Source organism: Anopheles marshallii, chromosome 2 (assembly GCF_943734725.1).
Source record: "Anopheles marshallii chromosome 2, idAnoMarsDA_429_01, whole genome shotgun sequence".
Lineage (NCBI taxonomy): Eukaryota > Metazoa > Arthropoda > Insecta > Diptera > Culicidae > Anopheles > Anopheles marshallii.
In genome coordinates, this window is record NC_071326.1 from 26,589,303 (window position 1) to 26,608,859 (window position 19,557).

The 19,557-nt window shown below is 47.0% G+C and overlaps 1 protein-coding gene across 1 annotated transcript in view; it reads right to left on the reverse strand.

Annotated features, from left to right (window-relative positions):
- Nucleotides 1–19,262, reverse strand: part of LOC128706989 (uncharacterized) — a 29,528-nt gene extending 10,266 nt beyond the window's left edge. The window contains exon 1 of the mRNA XM_053801933.1: nt 18,506–19,262. Within this exon, the coding sequence (XP_053657908.1) occupies nt 18,506–19,262 (757 nt within the window). The remainder of the gene's footprint in view (nt 1–18,505) is intronic.
- Between the last annotated feature and the right edge of the window lie 295 nt (nt 19,263–19,557).

Below are 19,557 nucleotides of genomic sequence, written 5' to 3' on the forward strand. Positions count from 1 at the left end.
AACACGCCACACAGCAAAGAAGCAAGGTAAATCCACCGGAGAGCAAATATATTGGAAAAAGTAATCATTATTTTAATCAGTTACCATCCTGCTGCTATGACCGCCCCAGGGGTACATTGCTTTGATGCCTTCGGGGTTAGTGCTGCTCGAAGCCATCCAAAGGAGCTGCAAAAGTTTGCCACTTTTGCAAATATTGCACAACTCCTTTCTGACATCCCCCGATCAGGTTGGACGGAGAACATCTCCAAATAAGAGCAAAAAAGACAGGTTTGATGTTTTGTTAAATCATCGCGTCAATTTGTGCACACAATCCACGCCCGCCACCCTCCGTCTCGTACGGCTCCAGGACACCGCACCGGAAAAGTGCACCTCCTGAAATCGTATCCAGACGTAATAAATTGCTCGCGGGTTGCGTATCGCATCAGCCGGCCGTAAAGCAACCGAAAGTAAAACAAAACTTTATTACATACACCCTTTTTGGACAGAAATGCGCGAAAAAAACAACCACCACGAAATAATCACGCGATCGATCATCGCGTCACACACAAGAAGCTGCCGTTGCCGGCCAATGCAGCGAAGTAAAAAGTAAATGGCTTTAGTGTCTTTTGCTGGAAGTTGCGTAAAGAACGCGAAGGAAAGGGGAAAATTGGAAAGCAACAAAGAAAATCACCATCACGCGGTGTGGTCTAGTTTCCAAAATCGACGGCGATGCAGATAAAGCCGACACAAAATGAGCCGGCAAACCGGGCATCAGCAAACAAACAAACAACAAAAAAAACCAGGCGAAATGTTTTCCAATTATTTTTGCGGTGCCAAACTTATAGCACTGCGTGATCGTGCGGAGAATGAGTAAAACCCAGTGAAGGAGTTGTAAATATGTTTTATACAACCCAATTTTTGCGGCTGTGCTTTCGTTGTTTTTTGGAGATAAATGTAGAATTTCGTTCTCTTTCATGCTCGCTGTCTCTTGGCTTGTCACAAAAATCCACGCTTAATTGTGCCAAACTCTAATCCCGTTGACCGTTGCATAAATGTAATCCGGTTCAGTAGGCATAACCGTTGCCCAACTGACATCGATTGACATTCGCCGAAACTGGAGTTGAAACTGGAATATCGATTGATGTAGAGTCTAGTAGGCGGTTTATGATATCGCACAGTGGTCCAGCTTAGGACATTAACGCGGACGGACATTAGGTACACACATTTTTTTTTTATATAGTCTCAGAATTCAGGAATTAGAATCTTGAATTAAGCATTAAATAGCATATAAAAACACTATCCTTTATTACGTTAATGTTCGTTTGATATCTAGATAGCCTCAGCCAATGCAACTGTTATATGATGCGGGGAGTAATGATATAAGATGCGACGAAGACAACTGATGCAAAAAAAGTTTCTGTAGTAAACTATCGCTGTTTCTACTGTATCTCTTACCTATTCCTTCTAAATACAAACTTGCAGTAGTTTGCTGATTTGATAACCGATTTTCAAACGCATATAACTCTTGACTTTCACGGAAAATACAAATACAGACAGTCCCCGAGATACGCGGTTCTTCTTATACGCGGATTCGCAGATACGGAATGTTTAGCAATTTGACAAGTGATTTAATTTATAGGACAAAATCTTAGCAAAAAGATGAAAAATTAGTCGAAAACACCTTCTTTTGTTATATAAAACATTTGTTTTCAATTTATTGTAATGTATTCGTTCAAAAAGTTGCCTGATTTACTGAATACATTAAGTGCAGAGAAGGAAGTCAACTATATAACTTTGACGTATAAACAATTTTACTCCCGGACTTGAGAAACGCGAATTTTTCAAGTTTATAGAAGGAAACACAAAATTTGGGATTTTTGTTATATAACCATCGTATTTACGCTTGATTTATGCTTCACTTTTTTGGGGGGCATGATGGTAGCGGCATCAGTCTTCACACGAACGAACCGGACCGTAATCCCAACGGGACCAATCCCCCGTACGCAGGACTTGACTACCCAGCTACGGGTAAATAAAGTCACAGAAAGCCAGAAATGGCAGGCCTCTTGAGGTTATTGTGCCGATGATGAGAAAGAAGATGCTTGGCTTTTAAATCCAAACATATTACATTTAAGCCAAATATCCGCCACTGAGCCATAGTGCATCGAAGCCATGGATGCTCCCCGCTGAATTTCTTCTATTTCCTCGTTCGGCGCAGCACTAAAGAATGATTGATTGTTGACATTCGCTAGTGATCGGAGAGTTCCGAGTGCTACGCAAACAGCAAGGCTACCAACAAAAAAAAAAAAGGAACCATAGACCAACTTACATCATATGGGGACCTGTTGCCGATCTTACCGGATCAAAGCGGGTCATCAACGCTCTGAAACCAACTGTCACCTAAATAGCTGATGGAAGTTATTGCCGATTAGCGGCTCGTTCGTGCTGTTTACGGACGGCAGCAGCTCGGTTTCGCTATTTCGTATGGGGGTGAAGTGTTATGGAGCCAACCATCGTAAAATAGTACACCAATTGAAAACAAAATTTCTTCGTATCACCGTACCAAGGCAAGGCGGGTGATATGGTGTAGCACCTTGTGCGATATAATAAAGGAAGCAAGAGGCACCTGACGCGCGGTATCTATTAAAACAAAATAACAATTATTTACTTTCACCAACCTGCCCAACTTGCGTGTCCATGCCTCGGAAATTCGGCAATCGAAGACGAAAAGCTGCACCATGCAAGACCCGCCAAGTGTCCTCCCCCCCTCCCCCTCCCCAACCAGCCAGGTGAACGACGGCGACGACGGATTTTGGTTCAAAAACAGCAGCAGCCCGGACACCGCCCCGATGCCGTTATGAAAGTTGGTCAATCTGTGGGACACGCCGTACAGCGTTATGCGGTGTGTGTGTGTGTGTCCGGCTTGGGAGTTGTTGGCCGCGTGTTGGTGCATTGAATTTTTGGGGTATTTTTACCTTCCTACCCGGTTCAACCGGTTTACGAATATACGCGCGGCGAGCTATTTCAAGACATCATTCGCGGTCGCTCTTAACCGTGGCACGGAGTAGAAATGGCTTTTATTAGGTAACACCTTGGGTTTTGTGGAGAGTGTACTACTACTACTGCTGCTGCTGCTACTACTAGATCAGTGAAGTTGCGCACGGGAGTAAACAATAACAAGCGGTGACAGTTACAGCTCTCGGAAGCAAACTGTCACTGCAGAGTACTAACTGCACCGAACTGAGGAGGGGAAAAACAAAATGGTCGTACAGATGCAGATAAGCGCTTTTGGGGTTGGCAATCAACGGGCAACTGATATCGTAGCACCGGGTACCTTGTAACAGTGCAGCATAACGAACTGATTGGTGGCCATTGTATTTGCTTTCAATACTAGTTCAGCTATTTTCGGTACCGAGATTTGACACCCGGAGTGCAGGCAGCAACATTTCACGCAGTGAGCATCTATTTATTATCCTCAAAGGTGGCGAATAGTCGTTGGTTAAGCAGCTCTTAAGCATTTCCATCTTCTGTTGCGGCTCTTGCTAATGTGGTGCGGTGCGGAATGACACCAGCCAGAGGAAGTACGTCAATATACACCGATTTCCGTCGCTGTACGCGCAAAGGCACGCGCATTTACCAACGTGTACCGTAGCTTTACAAAACCGGTCGCAGCATACCTGCGCCGCACGGTACATTGCGTAAGCGCTGTTGCTCCGATCTCGAAGGCATGCCCCGACCGTATTTGCACACTTGAGGCTTGACCGGTCGGGGCCACTCAGCGCTCAGGCGCATTCGTCCGGCCGCTGTCCAGACATGGTCACACATTGGAAGCCTTTTTCTGCAGCACTGCTGCACTGCGGACATCATCCGGTTTAGCCGGCAAAAGCGAAAGATAAAAAAAAACCCACCGAAAAAGGGCTATTATTTTGAAAGCTGACGGTAAAATATTTTGTAACCGAGCTTCTCAGCAGCGGTTGGGGAGAGAAATATGTGATCAGGTGTTTGACAGCCGAGGGCGAGATGGGGGCAAACATTAAAAGCTCCCTTATGTCACGGTAACGTTTGGTTTAACTCTGGGGGCTGTTTTATTTTATCAAACATTCCCATTCCCCACCCAATGGCTACCTACAGACGCTACATCTACCTGGGGTGAGATCATCTTCAAGGTGGTAAACTGGGCATCTCGCGTGGCAATTCCACGTCGAATGCTAATCATGCACAACTGACAACGAGCTGTGCGCGTCTTGTGGTTTTATGGTCTCGCTAATGGAGAGGTAGTTAAACCCAGGGTCTAAGTGTCTTTTACCATCCGAATAGTCTCTGGCGACCACTAGGACAATGTCGCAGAAACGGGCGATCCGTTCCATCAGCTCGTGGGTAAAATAATTTGACTGCTCGTCGCTTGGACCTTCGCTCACAATGGAAATGGGATGGATGCACTGCTGACTTGCACTGATTAGCGATGCGCACGTCGTAACCATCGAACGGCACGTCCCTGAAGTAGGGTCACCGCACACACTTTCACCCTTCGTTGTTCGCCGGCCCTCGAAAGGTATGCGACCGGAGAATCACGTTCGATCGTGGTCGATCATCGGAATACGCGCCGAAGGGGTCTTTGGAAACTACTCCACCACAAACACCACAACAACGAGGTCACAACGTTTGGAGTACCTTCGCCCGTTCGCATTCCTCGCCACCTTCGGCCGCTTATCGCGACGGTATCGCGTTTTGTTTTTTTTTTCGCTCTGAATGTCTGAATCTGTCCCGCCAAAGGCGTACACAGGGCCCAGTGTACCTATCCGGCGAACCCCAACAAAGCTGACCGCATCCAACGGGGAATAATCAATTGGTGCACTTTTCGAGTGTCGGCGAGTGTCTTTCGCTTCGTCCCATTGCACACGGGGACACACACTTGCTTTTTTTTGTGGTGGATGCCATCATTGTCCACACACACACACACATACACCGCTGACACCGTTTTGCGCCCATCCTTATACGAGGAACTTAATGGTTTTCTTTCTCTTCCTACCCGGCCTGGTGCATGTTCGTTCCACTTCCTTCGCTAAGCGCGGGACCCGCGGCCACCTTCGGAAAGGAGACCCACCCAAAACGGATGACACGAACCGCGCCCAGTGTAACGAGCCTGCACACCCAGCCCGATTATTAATGATCCTGTTCTACTTAGTCGTCGCCGTGGTTTCACTTGCGGTTAAGGTCCCAAAAGAATCAACACTATCGGCAAGCAGGAAGGGGGTGGTACACGGCAGAGCCAGTCCGATCCAATCCGATGAGATGCTTCGTGGACGTTCAAAGTCGTGCCCGGGTGGAGATACGCGCCAGATCTAAAATATCACCCCGAGGAGAATATACAAACATTAAGGGCGAAAGATCTTTCCCAGCGGAAATAGAGGTGTCCCTTTGTTGTCCGTACATTGGCCACGGTCATTTAGCGCTTCTAGGTAGCGAGTGGCAATGGCAGGCACAAGCGCTAGCGATCGATTTCCACGACCGGGGGCCACAGCGTGGCAGGCATGGATTTGAATTGACACAAAGGAACTTTTACCTTTTGGTACGAACAGCAAACTGATGAACCTTTCTGGTCTGCAATCATTGCCACAGTTTTTGCTCCAATAGCAAGATGCCATCCCAAGATGTCCCTAAAGTGGGTCAATCGATATCGGTTAGCAGTAGGCATTGTCCTGTGGAGCTGTGTAATGATCCACCTGGACAATTGGTGCAAAAAAAAATCATCTAAGCAAACTTTGAATTTCTAGTTTGAGCCTTAAATGCAATTAGAGCTCGGGTAGTGTTATTGCTCTTAACATATTTGTCACGCTGAGGCTTGGGCGAATTCCATGGACAACAATCAACTAACAAATAAAATAAGTAGTGTCGCATCACACGGGAATTTTATCGGGATTTGAAGGGATTTCAGAATTACCATCTTGAACAAACCGATGTGCTTGTATTCATTGAGAATCGACATCATACAGAACCAAACTTAAAAGCCGAAACGATCCAAATTCGAGGAGCTGAGAGTCCACAAAGATGTGTCCACAAAACGTCGGATAAATCGTTTAGAAACCAGGTTTGGACTAACAATTATATGGCAACTTCCTGCTGGAACACGTAGCGCTCATCTCCGTAAAGGTTTCGATGGCTGCAAGGCAACAACCTACTTCAAACACTAAAGCCCCCATTACATTATGTATTTTTTTTTTCCATGGTGGAATGTGTCAAAATAACTTCAAACTGTCCTAATTGACAGAAAACCGCACTCACCTTGTTCAATAGCAATCTTGGAATTCAAGTTGGTGTTTTTCTATGCTCCACTCACATCAGAGTGTTGTAGCGGATTATCAAATCAAAACATTAAGTGCTTATCTACACATATAATAAGTTTACTTCGGAAATCTTTTATATTTCCATTTTGATATGATATGAAAATGCAGTTCCAATTGGTGATAGATTCTACCATACGGTGACAGAATACACATAGGACAGGAATTCTTTTTACCATGCCTTGGTAGAAATCTGTCAAACCGATTTTGATACCACAATGGAAAAACACCACAAAACTACATAATGTAAGTGGAGGTTAAGTGCAAAAGTACACCGCCGTAAAAGTAGGCCTTGTTTTTATTTTAACGAATACCACGAATACTGCGCTCCAAATCATCATGGACGATGCATTTTAGGAGAGTTGGGTGATCATATTGGATTCAGGCATACTGTTCCTTATTGGAATCTGACCCCTGGTCAAGTTGGACATCAGAACCTCGTCCGAAAACAATGAATTCTTAACTACCGTGTCAAAAGAGGAACTCGATCTATACTCGACTCAACCACTACGAAAGAACAACAACTGACAGAAAGTCAACACCGTGTTCATTTTTATGGAATAGTATTGGTAGTTAAAAGTGACAAACAATGGGGTAGATCATCCCAAAAGTTAGAAAGCTTAAGCTTTAAGCCTGTATCTGTCAAATAATCCAGGTACCGGGCTGTATCATTCTGTACAGATTCGTAAAGGACATACCATTTTGACATAAAGAATGACACAAGGGATCATTTTTGTCAATCACAAGGGATCAATCCTTTTTCAATTCTTTTCGTTAAAAAATTTGTTTAAATTTGTTTGTTTTTAAATTTGTTTTTTTGTTAATTTATTAGAATTCGGTGATTGCCAGCCGCAGCTACAATTCAAACACGGTAGATGTCTTCGCAAAACCGGGACAAAGATGAAATGTTGGTGCACTAAATAATCGATTACGAAACACGCTTTTTCTCCGGCCGGTACCCGTGGTACCGTGTGTAACCAAGCTGAACATGCATGTGTTTTTCGTGCCGGTTTCTGGCGGAGATTCAAGCACACCGTTCCAGTTGCATGGCTTCCCCAGCTAACCTGTTTGCAGTTTCCACGGACAGCGGTACGGAACATGGTATCAATCCGAGAGAGAAAGAGAAAGAGAGAGAGAGGGCAAGAGTTGGGAATTGCATTCGAACACAAATGGACGTTGATAGGTAAAGGGAGCACCGTCGTAGAGTGTGTGCCAGAGCACACACAGGGCAGAATGCATTTATTGCAACGGAATGGAGAAAATTGTGGATTTGATTTTCAGCGCTAAGAAAATGAATCACTGAGGTAAAGGTGTGCACATACGGATAGCGAGTGTTGCCCAAGCAAAGTTACACTGACATGCATAAAGACGGTTTGGACGAGCACTGCCAATTCTTCGAACGATTGATTTGTCACTGGACTAAGCAGTGGCAACCGTGTCGCTGTTAGTAGCAAAGCTTGTGATTTCCAGACCCATTAGGGTTGGCTTGAACGGCTTACCCATAATTTGCTGCTGATCGCAAACTTGTGCTCATGAATCATTTATGCTCATCGTGGGTCTACCCGTTGCACACCGCGGTATCCGTATGTGCCACCAATGCACACCACACGATCGACGCCCATTGTTGGGTATGATTCATCAAAGTTTCCGCGTGGCACACGAAACACTGCTCTGGGGGCTCTCCGGAGTCTTGCCCAACCGAAACACAAGCAAGCGCACCCGCCTGCCACCAAAAAAACCGCGTTGCACAACGATTTCTGCAGAAGGCTGATGATCATCACCGCTTTTGTGGGGTTACGATCCCCACGTATAATTTATGCGACGCGAAGGCGAGAAATTTGGCAGAAGCAGAACATCCCAAACGGTCGGTAGGCATTTTCCAGTGCGTTGTTTCGCTCCCACGTTTTAGGAACTTTGGGAGATTACATCACGCTAAAGAATGCCACGGGGTACGAAGACGGGACTGCAATTGAGGACCGGTGGCATCTATTGGTTCTTCGTAGCTTCATCGTGTGTGGATACGAAAAAAAAACCTACCCCGAGTCCCAGATACCAGCCCCAGTATTAAAGTAGGCAGACACATCCATCGCCGGGCAGGATTTACGCGGCTCAACATTTCGTCACCACGGTCGGCAGCGATGTGTTGTCCAACAGCGAGGGAAATCATCTTCACACACCTGATAATTATAGCGTGCGGTAAAGTTCATCGAACGCCCGCAGGGATGATGGCGGGTCGCAATCGAACGGGTGTAAGCAACGACTCGGTTGGAATGGCAACACGAACGAAAACTCCTGGATGGGTTTTGCGGCACGAAACGCACTCGCCCTAGCGATGGTACTCGATTTTACGATCTGCCCCAGCGCATTGCATCATGTGCGTGAGCATTAAGCTGCGGGGTCACGAGCGTTGTCCCAAACCTCCTTCAGTCACTCATTTATCTGAAAAAGTCACTCAAAACCAAAGTCTGTGTCGTCTCAAAGTAAAGCGTGTTTCATGTACAGTGGAGCGCCGATTATCCATGCTCATGAGGACTCGACGGTTGCCGGATAATCGGATAACACGGATAAAAGACACATCTCCTTTTTATGATAAAAATAAGCTTATAATCCATCAGCAGTTTCTTTAGCGCATAATTTATTTTTCCTGCGAATTTTTTTGTTGCAAAAATTATCCATGCATCCAAACATACAATTGTTGCAAACTCAAGTTGCTTATTTTTTATTTGAACTCTATTTATTTTATTAAATTTGACCTTTCATTTCTTCCATCAACGATGTATGCAGGAAATATGTCAAATTTCCTTTGGAACTGTCATTTTGTTTACATTGTAAGCTGACTGGCCGGATCTGTCAAATAAAGTCTCAAAACTTGTGGAGACTTCTTTAGCTTAGCCAGGTTTTTCTCAGCACTCAATTCACTCAAGAGTGCCTAAGGTTTGGAGTTATGACGGAATCCTCATCGCGCGTGGCCCCGCAGCTTTAGAATATGTGTTGTGAGTGCAATTGCATTAACTTTGACCGTACCGATCGTGCGCAGCCACAGACGGACACAGCCGCACAAAACTTCCAAAACGCGAAATATGCTGCGGATCATCTAATCGAGTTATTTTTTTTTTTCTTATGGCTGTGGTAAACAAAAAAAAAATGGCACAACATGGCCTTAACGCGGTCACCAAGCAATGCATAATATGGGGCGAGGATCTTTCATTTGTTCATATTTTTTCTTGGCGACCCTTGTTTCAAAATGGCACGGCCGATGCCGCCGGATTTGAGATTTGCTTGGGGGTGTGTGAACCATTATGTCTATTATGCAATCGGGCTTTTCTTTGCGTGTGCTTCCTTCGCGTGTGCAGCCAAGTCCATCAAACCCGAACATCTTCTGGTGGGCCGGGCACGGGCGGGTGCGCTTTTCGCCACCTTCGCGACATGTAGCAACTAGTAATTGGTGCAAATCAGTGCGCACGGCCAGCTTGGCCAGCGGACAATTTGCCCGTTTCGCCGGGGCCACTGAGACGAGCCCTCCTCAGGGTGTAAATGAGTGGAAATCTAACAGCTTGCCTTTTTTTCTCGCGCGTTTGTTTCTACACCAGCGTCAGCTTTTACGATCAAAAGCATCGGCTGTGTGAGGGGGTTTTTTGTTTTGTTTGCATCATAATTGTCTAATGCTTGTTTCCTTGGAATGTTTCCCACCTTCCCCCTGGCGTTCGCATCTTCCTTTACGATGTGTCGTTGCCGGTTATGAAATGTGTGCAAGCAGTAAAAATCGTAAATTGCCGACAGTTATTACACCGTTTCTTGCTCGGTTGGTAATGTCGGCTTTAAAGCGCTCGAAATACGATATTTTCGTCGCCTGTTATTCATGGGCATGGTAAACCTTACCTGTTGCTGGTCTTATTTGCAAGCCGCACACAACAACAAAAATCTTCACATCCGTTCGCTTCCCAATTCCAATCGATCAAAATGACATAATTGGCTTTAAAGTTTATCTGGCTCATGTTTTGCGCCCAACCCGCACCGCCTAAATCTATGCAAAGCTTTGTCCATAAGCTGACGCAACGAATGACAAGTACGAACAAATGCGTCCATCATCCGCCTTAGTAAAAAAGCGATCGGTCTCCCACAAAATGGCACAAAACTATCATATTTCCGGTCGGGACAGTTAGAGCGATTCCCATTTTCGGTAGGTTCGCGTGCTCGGTGTGTCTGCCATGCCAGCACCGAGGAATGGAAAATAAAATTGATGTGTCTGTTTGCCCGCTTCGCCACTCGGCCGTTCCTTTCGGTTTCCTTTTTTATAGTTTTCACCACTCGATTGGTCACGTTTCTGCATAACTTTTACAACATCTCCCCCCCCATACATACACACACACAGGGTCGGTAGGAAGAAAACCAACATGGCGTGGCGGTGAGGGATGCGCAAAGTTTTCCACCCTGGGCCACAGAACAGTGTCATCGGATCGCGGTTTGCCACTTGACACTGTTTTCCGAGCCAACCAGCCAACTCGTTCCCCGTGCCGGGCTGAGTGTGAGCTTCGCGCCCGAGAATGAATGCCGGAGCCTCGGGATATGCCGAAACACAAAGCAAACAGGGAGCGAGAAAAAAAAAAGAAAACACCCCAGCCGGAGGAAAACAGAAAACTTTGCTCGTTAAAAAGCAACTTTACGATTTCCGGTTTCATGGCAACTGGAAATTGCGACGCATTCCGCGAATCAGCATCCGGGGGTGTGTGGCAGCATCTGCGATTGTCTCACCCGCTAGAATTTATCGGGGCTACTCCTTGCAACGGTCCAAGGACGGCGTCTCCCGACGTGCATAATGTAACCGAGGGGACAATAAAATACTTGCTCGTAGCTCAAATCGGATTTACGGCTACGTCCACCAACGGGTAGTAACGGAGCCGAATCATCAATTTTGCATGCGGGTACCCAATGTCCTACAACTAAAGGCACCACAAACGCGCACAAACTGTAACTAACGGTCATGGATAAAGGAACGAGCGGGAATCATTGGAATTGTCAAGAGAGTTGATGGGCTACGGATACTACTAAACAAGATATCTTTGTAGTCACAATGTCGTTAAAGGGCGGTAAGACTCCACAGAAGTTGCCATCGATCGTTTGAATTGGACGTATTATGCGTCACAGTATATCAAACAAACACAATATTCAGCAAAAGATTTGCTTCCGTTCCGATACGTCGATCTCGCTCTCTTTCTTTCCTGGATACAACTCCACCGATGGTTTGTAATTAAGGTAACCTACTTCCGCCACGCGAGAATCCATCGGTAAAACCACCATCCACATTGTGTCAACCGGTGAAAACTGAAGAGAGAGAAAAAAAAACGCCTTCAAACACGGAAGCACCCACCGCAGGCACTTAATGGTACCGTCGCGCGATTTTCCCGCGCTTACAAATGACAACAAACCCGATGTGCGGTGAGCGGTGTCATTTATCTTCCGTCGGAACCCTTTTAACCTCGCCCGGGTAGATTGCAAGCCGAGGACACGGCATCACCAAGCGAGGTGGCGATGCAGATCGATGTGGAAAATTCGTCACGGCAGTTGGATAGGCTGCAACTTCCCAGCATCACTCCACAAACGGGTCACTTCCCCGGTCCCTCACTCCCCCATTTCCAAGGGGGGGAGGTGCGAGGAAATTCCGGCCGATGTACCGGAACTCTGGCAGCGTTACGGCGGAACGCTTACGCCGGAGAGGCTTTCCATTCGCGGAAGCAACGCCAAACAATAAACCGGCAAGCATATCGTAAAGTTATGCTGCTGTAGCGCGCGGTGCACTGTTTGTGAAGCTGTTGTGCAGGTTGAAAAACGAAAAGGAAATGAAACCCGATGATACGAACCAACACCATTTCTAAGCACTTCGCGCACTTGGGACAGGGTTTGATAATGCTAATAATAATAATGATGATGATGATGATGATGGTGTACAATCACATTTTCACGTTGGAAAAGTTTTTCTGTTTTTTTGTTACGAGATGCAGACGGCGGAGCGGAATACGGAATGTGTCTGGATGCTGTCGACCATAATGTTAACGTGACTCGATAGCAGTGTCGCACAGGTATTACAGGGTTTTCACAATAGATTGGATACGACGACGCTCAACTTGCTGAATCGCGTAAACGAATAATACAAGCGGGAAGATTGATAGTGAAACACAAAACTTACTTTACTTTACTGTGGCAACGCTTGCGTGAATTTAGTGAAAAACAAGTAGGCCAGGCCAGTTTAGGTGCAGGCGGATTCAAGTGTTGAGATATAAAACACAACATTTTACAATATTTTTATCAAATAATGTAAAGAAATGGAATTACAGAATAGGAATTTACCATTAACAAGTACTTTTATAAAATGTCCAACTAATTCAATTATCAAAAAAACTCATTAACCCACCGATATGTACACCAACGGTCTTTATTCCATTTTCTTAATTGTGGTCAAGATTTCATATTCTGTTTTTGTGATTAAGTAAAGTGTTTCGTGTTTCATTATCAATCTCTACGCTTATCTTATTCGCTTGCGCGATTCAGTAAGTTGGACACGCCATATCAAATCTATTGTAAAACCCTGTACTACTAAAAGTCACACTACTGCATAGAAAGCAGCTGGGCATTTGGGAAACAGAAGATGAAGTTCTAACTTTCCTTTCCTGTGCAATGGGCAGCCAGTTAACATCTTAAAGAAAACTGCACAGCAGACAGGTGTTGGGCGTTGGACGGCACACATTCACACATGCTGGTGTTTGTCGATCGTTCAAAACTGGACGACTGTGCGGAAAAGCTTGATGACACGCAAACCGACACGAATGCAACGTATAAAATGAACCCCACGCTACCAATTGGCGCGGCACCGCGGGCCAAATATGGTTGAGGGACAAGAAACGCGAGTTTAATTAAAATGTCAATTATCGTTAATTTAATTCGTTTGTTGATTTCTGGCGCGGCTCATTGTGTCGGCCATGTGTTCCACCAACGCCGTACGCCAATGACCGACCCCCCTCCTCAACTTCAGGACGATTGGATGGAAGTTGACGTTGCAATGGTTTCGAATGGGTTGCAAACTTTAAAATAAAACACATTACAGAACGGTTTCCAAATCTGTGTTGAACATTGTCGTCCATTGGTTGTCTTGTCGCTTTAAATGGCCCCAAACTGGTTATGTCTTTATAAAGCCCTCGAAAAGTTTAACACCTCATTAGGAAAATATATATAGAGAATGTAGTTCATTTAAGGCGAATTGCTTACTGTCTGTAGACATATAAACCGACGTCAGTTGCACTAGATGCTTCTTTACTTGCTTATCAGGCGCTGCAACTGCTTGCCACGCCACCTCTGTCCATGTGGACGATCTAAAAGGACTTTACGAGCTGGCTCGTACGGTGTCTTTCTCATGACGTGACCAGCCCACCGGAGCTTTGCGAATCTAATCCGCTGTACGACAGTAAGCTCGCCGTACTGCTCGTAGTGCTCGTCATTGTAGCGGCTCCTACATTGTCCTTCTACATGTATGAGGCCAGAAATCCTTCTTGCTCTTTTACGCGGCTAACAGGGTTTCGCCAGTTTTGGACAAAGTCCATATCCCAGAGGCGTATACGAGTACTGGAACTATAGTTCTAAGATCTAAGTTCTATATAGTTCCAGCTTCGTTCGTCACGATAGATGTATTGAATAGCGGAGTTTCATCAAACTGTAGAAATACCGATCCTTTGGTAAGTTATCCGTAAGTTGCACTAGATACCGATGATGTACATTATATCCCGTCCGGAAAACTGCACACTAGACCGTGCATCACTTTCCAACAGTTGACCTTCTTCCACTTCAATCGAATCCTAACATTATCTCCTCCCGATGTTTGGGCACCTGAACGTCCAAAACAAATGTGTACTGCCCTGCCGCCGGTTTCTGTACGAGTCCCACAACTTGACCGATTCGAAGCGATTTTTCACACCTTCCAATTAAGTCTCTCTACATCGCGAACGTGGATGATTACTATCTTTAGTTCCTCGGTCATCCAGCCCATGGCACGGCAAAGCATCCGAAACCGATGCATGATGGTGTCGGTTGATTTCTCCCTGATTTCTTCCCACTGGCCCGTAGAAGAATGCAGCTTGGTGGAATGGTCTACCACTGTTGGTGCGCCCGGTTGCGTTCCTGACCGTTCAACCTAGTTACACGCCGCCCAAAGACGCCAAAAGGTCAATAGAAATAGGATCACCCCCCGAGCCAAGCCCCATCGCTCTCGCGTGCTAAACGGAGCGATCACGTTCCCTTTTTTTTTTATTCGAGGTACGGCCGTGCGCGCTCCGCTTCGGCAATAAGTTGGGCCAATCGATCGATAAGTGGCGGGAACGTAACGTTCCAATCGACGTGAAACTCTAACCAGGTAACCAATAAAACTGTTTACAGTTATAATCATACTACAGTCACCCGCACTAACCATCCAGTGCAAGCGGTCCACAAATTAATCCGCTGCCACCCCGTGTGGAACCGAAAGCGATCGATCGTTTAGGTGTTGCCGGTCGGAAATTATGCGAAGCTTGCCGGCTTGGCTTGGTTCAGCACACCATATCTCGCTCGTTGCCTAGCTGCAGCTAGAGAGGTCAACCGAAAATCCTCGTGAAACTCGTTCGATGGAAGATGAAATCGGTTTCTTTCCGTTTTTACAACATCATTGCCATCGGAAGATTTAATTAACGCGTCTTTGCTATGGAGATTGTGTGCCAAGAGGCAAACGGAAATTGAGGATTTTATCTGGCGATGGCTGTGTAATCGTTACATTTTGAGGCCTATTTTATGTTTTGGTATTGTGGCCACTCTGCCCTGCTGACCTTCAAATTATGCTGGAATGTTGGGTGGCAAGATAAGATGCCGTTTTGCAGAAGGGCAGTGCATGGTTTCAACAGTTCAACGGTAACGGATGCCAACCAAAAGTCGGTCATCGCGTGCATCACCGTTTTCGTCCAGTCTTGTTTTGCTTTTTTTTCGTGTGTGTTCTGCATTCTAGGTGAACTTTTGCTCTGCATGTCGTAGAATATGCCCGGGGTTCCAACGGACCGATAACTGGTTTGACGCTTCAATCTTCCCAGCGCCCGCGGATCTTCGCAATGGGTGAGAAGTTGCACGACCACTCTCTATCTCCGGACGGTGGTAGGTATGGTCAGGCGATGCTCAGGCTTGTAAGCAGCATCACCGAGCGAACCTGATACCTGTATTACATCAGCAGCTCGGTCCGACCGGCAGGGTATCATCAGCGTCATCGGCATCCGTGGCGATACGGTCGTGAAACATCACCCCCGAAACCATACACGATCGTGCATTCCACCAGGCGAGCCTCTGCTATCGCGTGTGGTCTCGACATCCCTCGACCAGATCCTCATTTTTACCAAAAGCAACCGGTTTCGGCTGTCAGTTGAGGTCAGTTTGCTAAAGCGGATCGTTGTCGGGGCTCGTTGCAGCAGGCAGGGCCGCATGATTGTGTGTCCCCGTTTGGCGTTCGAGCCGATGTGTGCAAAGCATCTCCCGCACGTCCTCGGACGATCTTATCGACAACAACAAAATACAACTTGTTCAAATTCAACCTGCAACGGTTTCAACATTCACATGGGGGGGGGGGATGCTGGTGGGAGCTAAAAACGGTTCGGTTCGTAACGGGTTCGCCAGCCTAGTTTGCGGTCAATGTAATCAGAAATGGCTGCGACAGGCAAAGCATCATCGGCAGAGACGGACACACTGGAGGTGACCGTTCGGTAAGACGATCGAGGGAATGAATCATTCACGGCTAAATTCAATTTAGCGGCAGCTCGTGTCGATCGTGTCTAAGTGATCGTGTTGCCGAAGGAAGCGCACATATGAGCGGTGAAGCAATGGTGCGACCAGCGACGAATGTCGCGTGTTCTCGCGGCATCGCCAACGTTGCGTAAGGTCAAGCAGCGGGTCTTCATTAGATGGTTCATCAGCGTACCGATGGGACAATTCATTTATTGCGATACCGCTAAAGGAAGGTCTGCTTTCAGGTAGAACGGGTGGAAATTGAAACACCAAAATAGGCGCACGCACACAGTTGCCGAGTGAGTCATTTACATGTGAGCCTCGCACAAGCATAGCATGGTGATGCAACTTTAAACAGCCGGTCTCATTTCGAACGCCACCTCGGCAAGGTCCAATTATTTAGCATCAAAACTAAAAACAACGCTAGCGAGATGAACTAATTTCTAGCGTGTTCTACGCGATTACCTAGCGTAAAACGGGTACCGCTTCCGGAGATGGCTTCACCCAAACCGGCTTCACACTCGATTATTCTACATCCTAACAGGTTGAGCTGGCGAGGACTGCTTCACTGCTTGCGGTCCCCTAAACGGTCCCACTACCAGGCGCGAGAAGGAAGTTGGGAGTAGAGCATAATTGTGCCGCATGCTGCCACCCTACCGGAATCGGAGTAACGGAGCTTTACCGCCACGGCCAGGAGCAGTGCCGACGACGCCGATTATCAGGTTCCCATCTTTAGCGGCACTGGGTGGTTTCAAAGCATCCGCCAACAACAATCTTGGGATGCATCGAGGCAACCGACCGGTAACGTGCCACGCGACGAAACGAGGAGTGACGATTAGGATGAGGTAAATTATGATGGCTTAAGTACACGCGGGATCGTGGCGGTGTAGGGCCAGCGACTTTCATTGACACACACACAATTACATCAATCATCGTTTGATGGTGGACCTGGTTAACGTTACTTTCGTGTGACCGAGTGGGGGTGCAGAGCACGGCTGTTCTTCACCTCGATCGGTCATAATTGAGTGTGCCCGGTGCCGTTCTTGATGGGAAACTTGGGCAGCCCTTTTGTTGGGTTGCCATTCCGATTAACACTTACGATAAACTCCAGTGTGTGACAATTTACACCGAAAGCTTCGAGAGGTGCACCGAAAGAGGGCGCCCTTGAGCTGCAGGTGGGCAAAGGGACATTTGTCACAAGCAGCTAATTGATAGTTTCAGGGCCTGCCACTTGCCTTGCTGCCAGGTAGAATGCTTACCGAAAATGTGTCCATTTTGTACCAGCAACTCTCGTGGAGTCGTGTTGGAACGAACGGAATGCAGTGCCCACCATTACATTGCATAATCTAGGTCTTCCCAGTCGGCGCTAGAGTTTATCAAGAATACAGCGTCATCCAAACGAACAGCGCCAACTCTCGTAAGTGGGACACCTTGTTCCTTAGTAACGCTGAAGCGTTAGCAGCAGGGCAGAGAGCAGAGTTTGGGGACGGTGCATCGTGCATTCCGGAGCTCACACGGTAAAGGAATCGTTTCGTTTCGCTCCGTTGACCGAAACGTGCTTCGCGGTGGACAACCGTTTGTAGCGCAAAACTACAAGTGGCCAAGATATATATATGGTTCCGATTATTCTCCGTTCTATTGCCCGCCAAGCACCTTTGTCATATACAATAGACTAGGCTTTTTGACGTTGCCCGGGTTTTACAATCGGTACCAAACTAACGCTTTAACACTGCAACGCACTGCGAACAACAACCCAAAATGAAAGTCTACCTTCGGAGCGAGACATTTCGGAGGCCAGTTTTGCTGCATTCCCAACGGGTGAGCGGAATGGAAATCTTAATCAAACCAATCAACACAGCCAAGGCTGGACGATGGGTCATTGTTTTTTTTTTGCCAACCACAGATCTAGGGAGATACGCGACACAGAGACGACCGCAATCGGTCGTATAAATCTGTGGAGACCGTGGGATATACGGCGTGGACGTGGCAGAGGGAAACCTTGAAGCGCCATAGAATTCCGGCACGAACAATCAATCGAATGTCCAGCGATTGATTGTTTGGTGCTGTGAGCGTACGTTGTATAGATGTAGAGGACACGAGTCAGATAGCGGCCGGATAGTTAATCCACAGGCGAATCGACAGGTGACCGGATGAAGCCGATTGGACCAACCTGTTGCACGTTAATTATCCCCCCGTACAATAAATCAATATATCTGTAACGCTGGTTCGCGAGTACAAACTGCTAAAATCGCCCCGAAGACCTTGATAACTTGAGCTACCTATGTATCACCGATCGGATCCGTAGCAGATCAGTAGTGGATCTCAACGAGATGAACGAATGCTAACGTTATCGCACATCCGGCACCTAACACGCAAAGCCTACTGCATACGCTTTCACCTACCTTTCGCCCATCCAGTAAGAACGTTGCCGAGGTAAGACACCTTGTACTCCGGATCCGGCCGGCTGATATCGATACTGTGACAATTTCGCCTCAGCAACCGGCCCAGCCCGCGTGTGATCGACTTGATTGCCTTTGCACTGTTCTCACTATCGTTCACATAGCACGCGTCACCGATCTGCAGCTCGCCCTCGTCGGTGTCCTCCGGTGCACCGGCCCCACTGTCCTTCTTGTGGAACTTTTCACTGTTCAGGAAGCTACGCTTGAACTGCTGCAGCTTCAGTAGTGCGCTGCTATCGTCATACTTTTTGGTATTGTAGGTATTGCCAAAGATGCGCGCTATCGAGGCACTCTTGACGAATCGGGACTTTTTCTTCTTGAGCGTTTCATCCGCACCGGTTGGAACACCCGCGCCATTGGTCGTTTGGGGCGAGGCCTGCTGTTGACCCGCCGCGTGCTTTGCAATCGGCCCGGTACCGGGGTCACTTTTTGGTCGCCGGCGTAGGTGGAATATGTTGAACTTGTCGAGCGTTACGCCTGCTTTGGTGACCGTATCTTCCTGCCCTTTCTTCCCGTGCGTTACAGATGCTCCGTTTGCTTTGGAAGATGTCAGCACAAAGTCCACCTCGTCCTTGCCGTGTTTGCTTGGTTCGGTCGGTGAAGTGCTTCCACCTCCACCACCCTCATCACTGCCACCGCCTTCGTCACCTTCTTTGGGGATGTCCTCTTTGGAGGAATAGTGTTTGCGGTTCGCCGCCATGTTTATTCTAGCTTCCAACCACCACCACTCGAACAAAGCAACACCACCGAAACACTCACTGCAAGCTTCAGCCCAGGGCTGTGTAGACGTTGCACAGTAGCCAGGCGGTAAATTTCCTCAACAACTCGCAACAGAGGTTGCCGTTTTTTTCTCACTCAACATGTGGTTATGGGTACACTCTTCAAACTACATGTTCAGCGCGGCATCGGAACGGCTGGAAATTGGGCAAAACGGTAGGCCTTTCGAGCAAGGTGTATAAACATTGGTGCTAAAACAAAGAAAACTCGATTGAAAA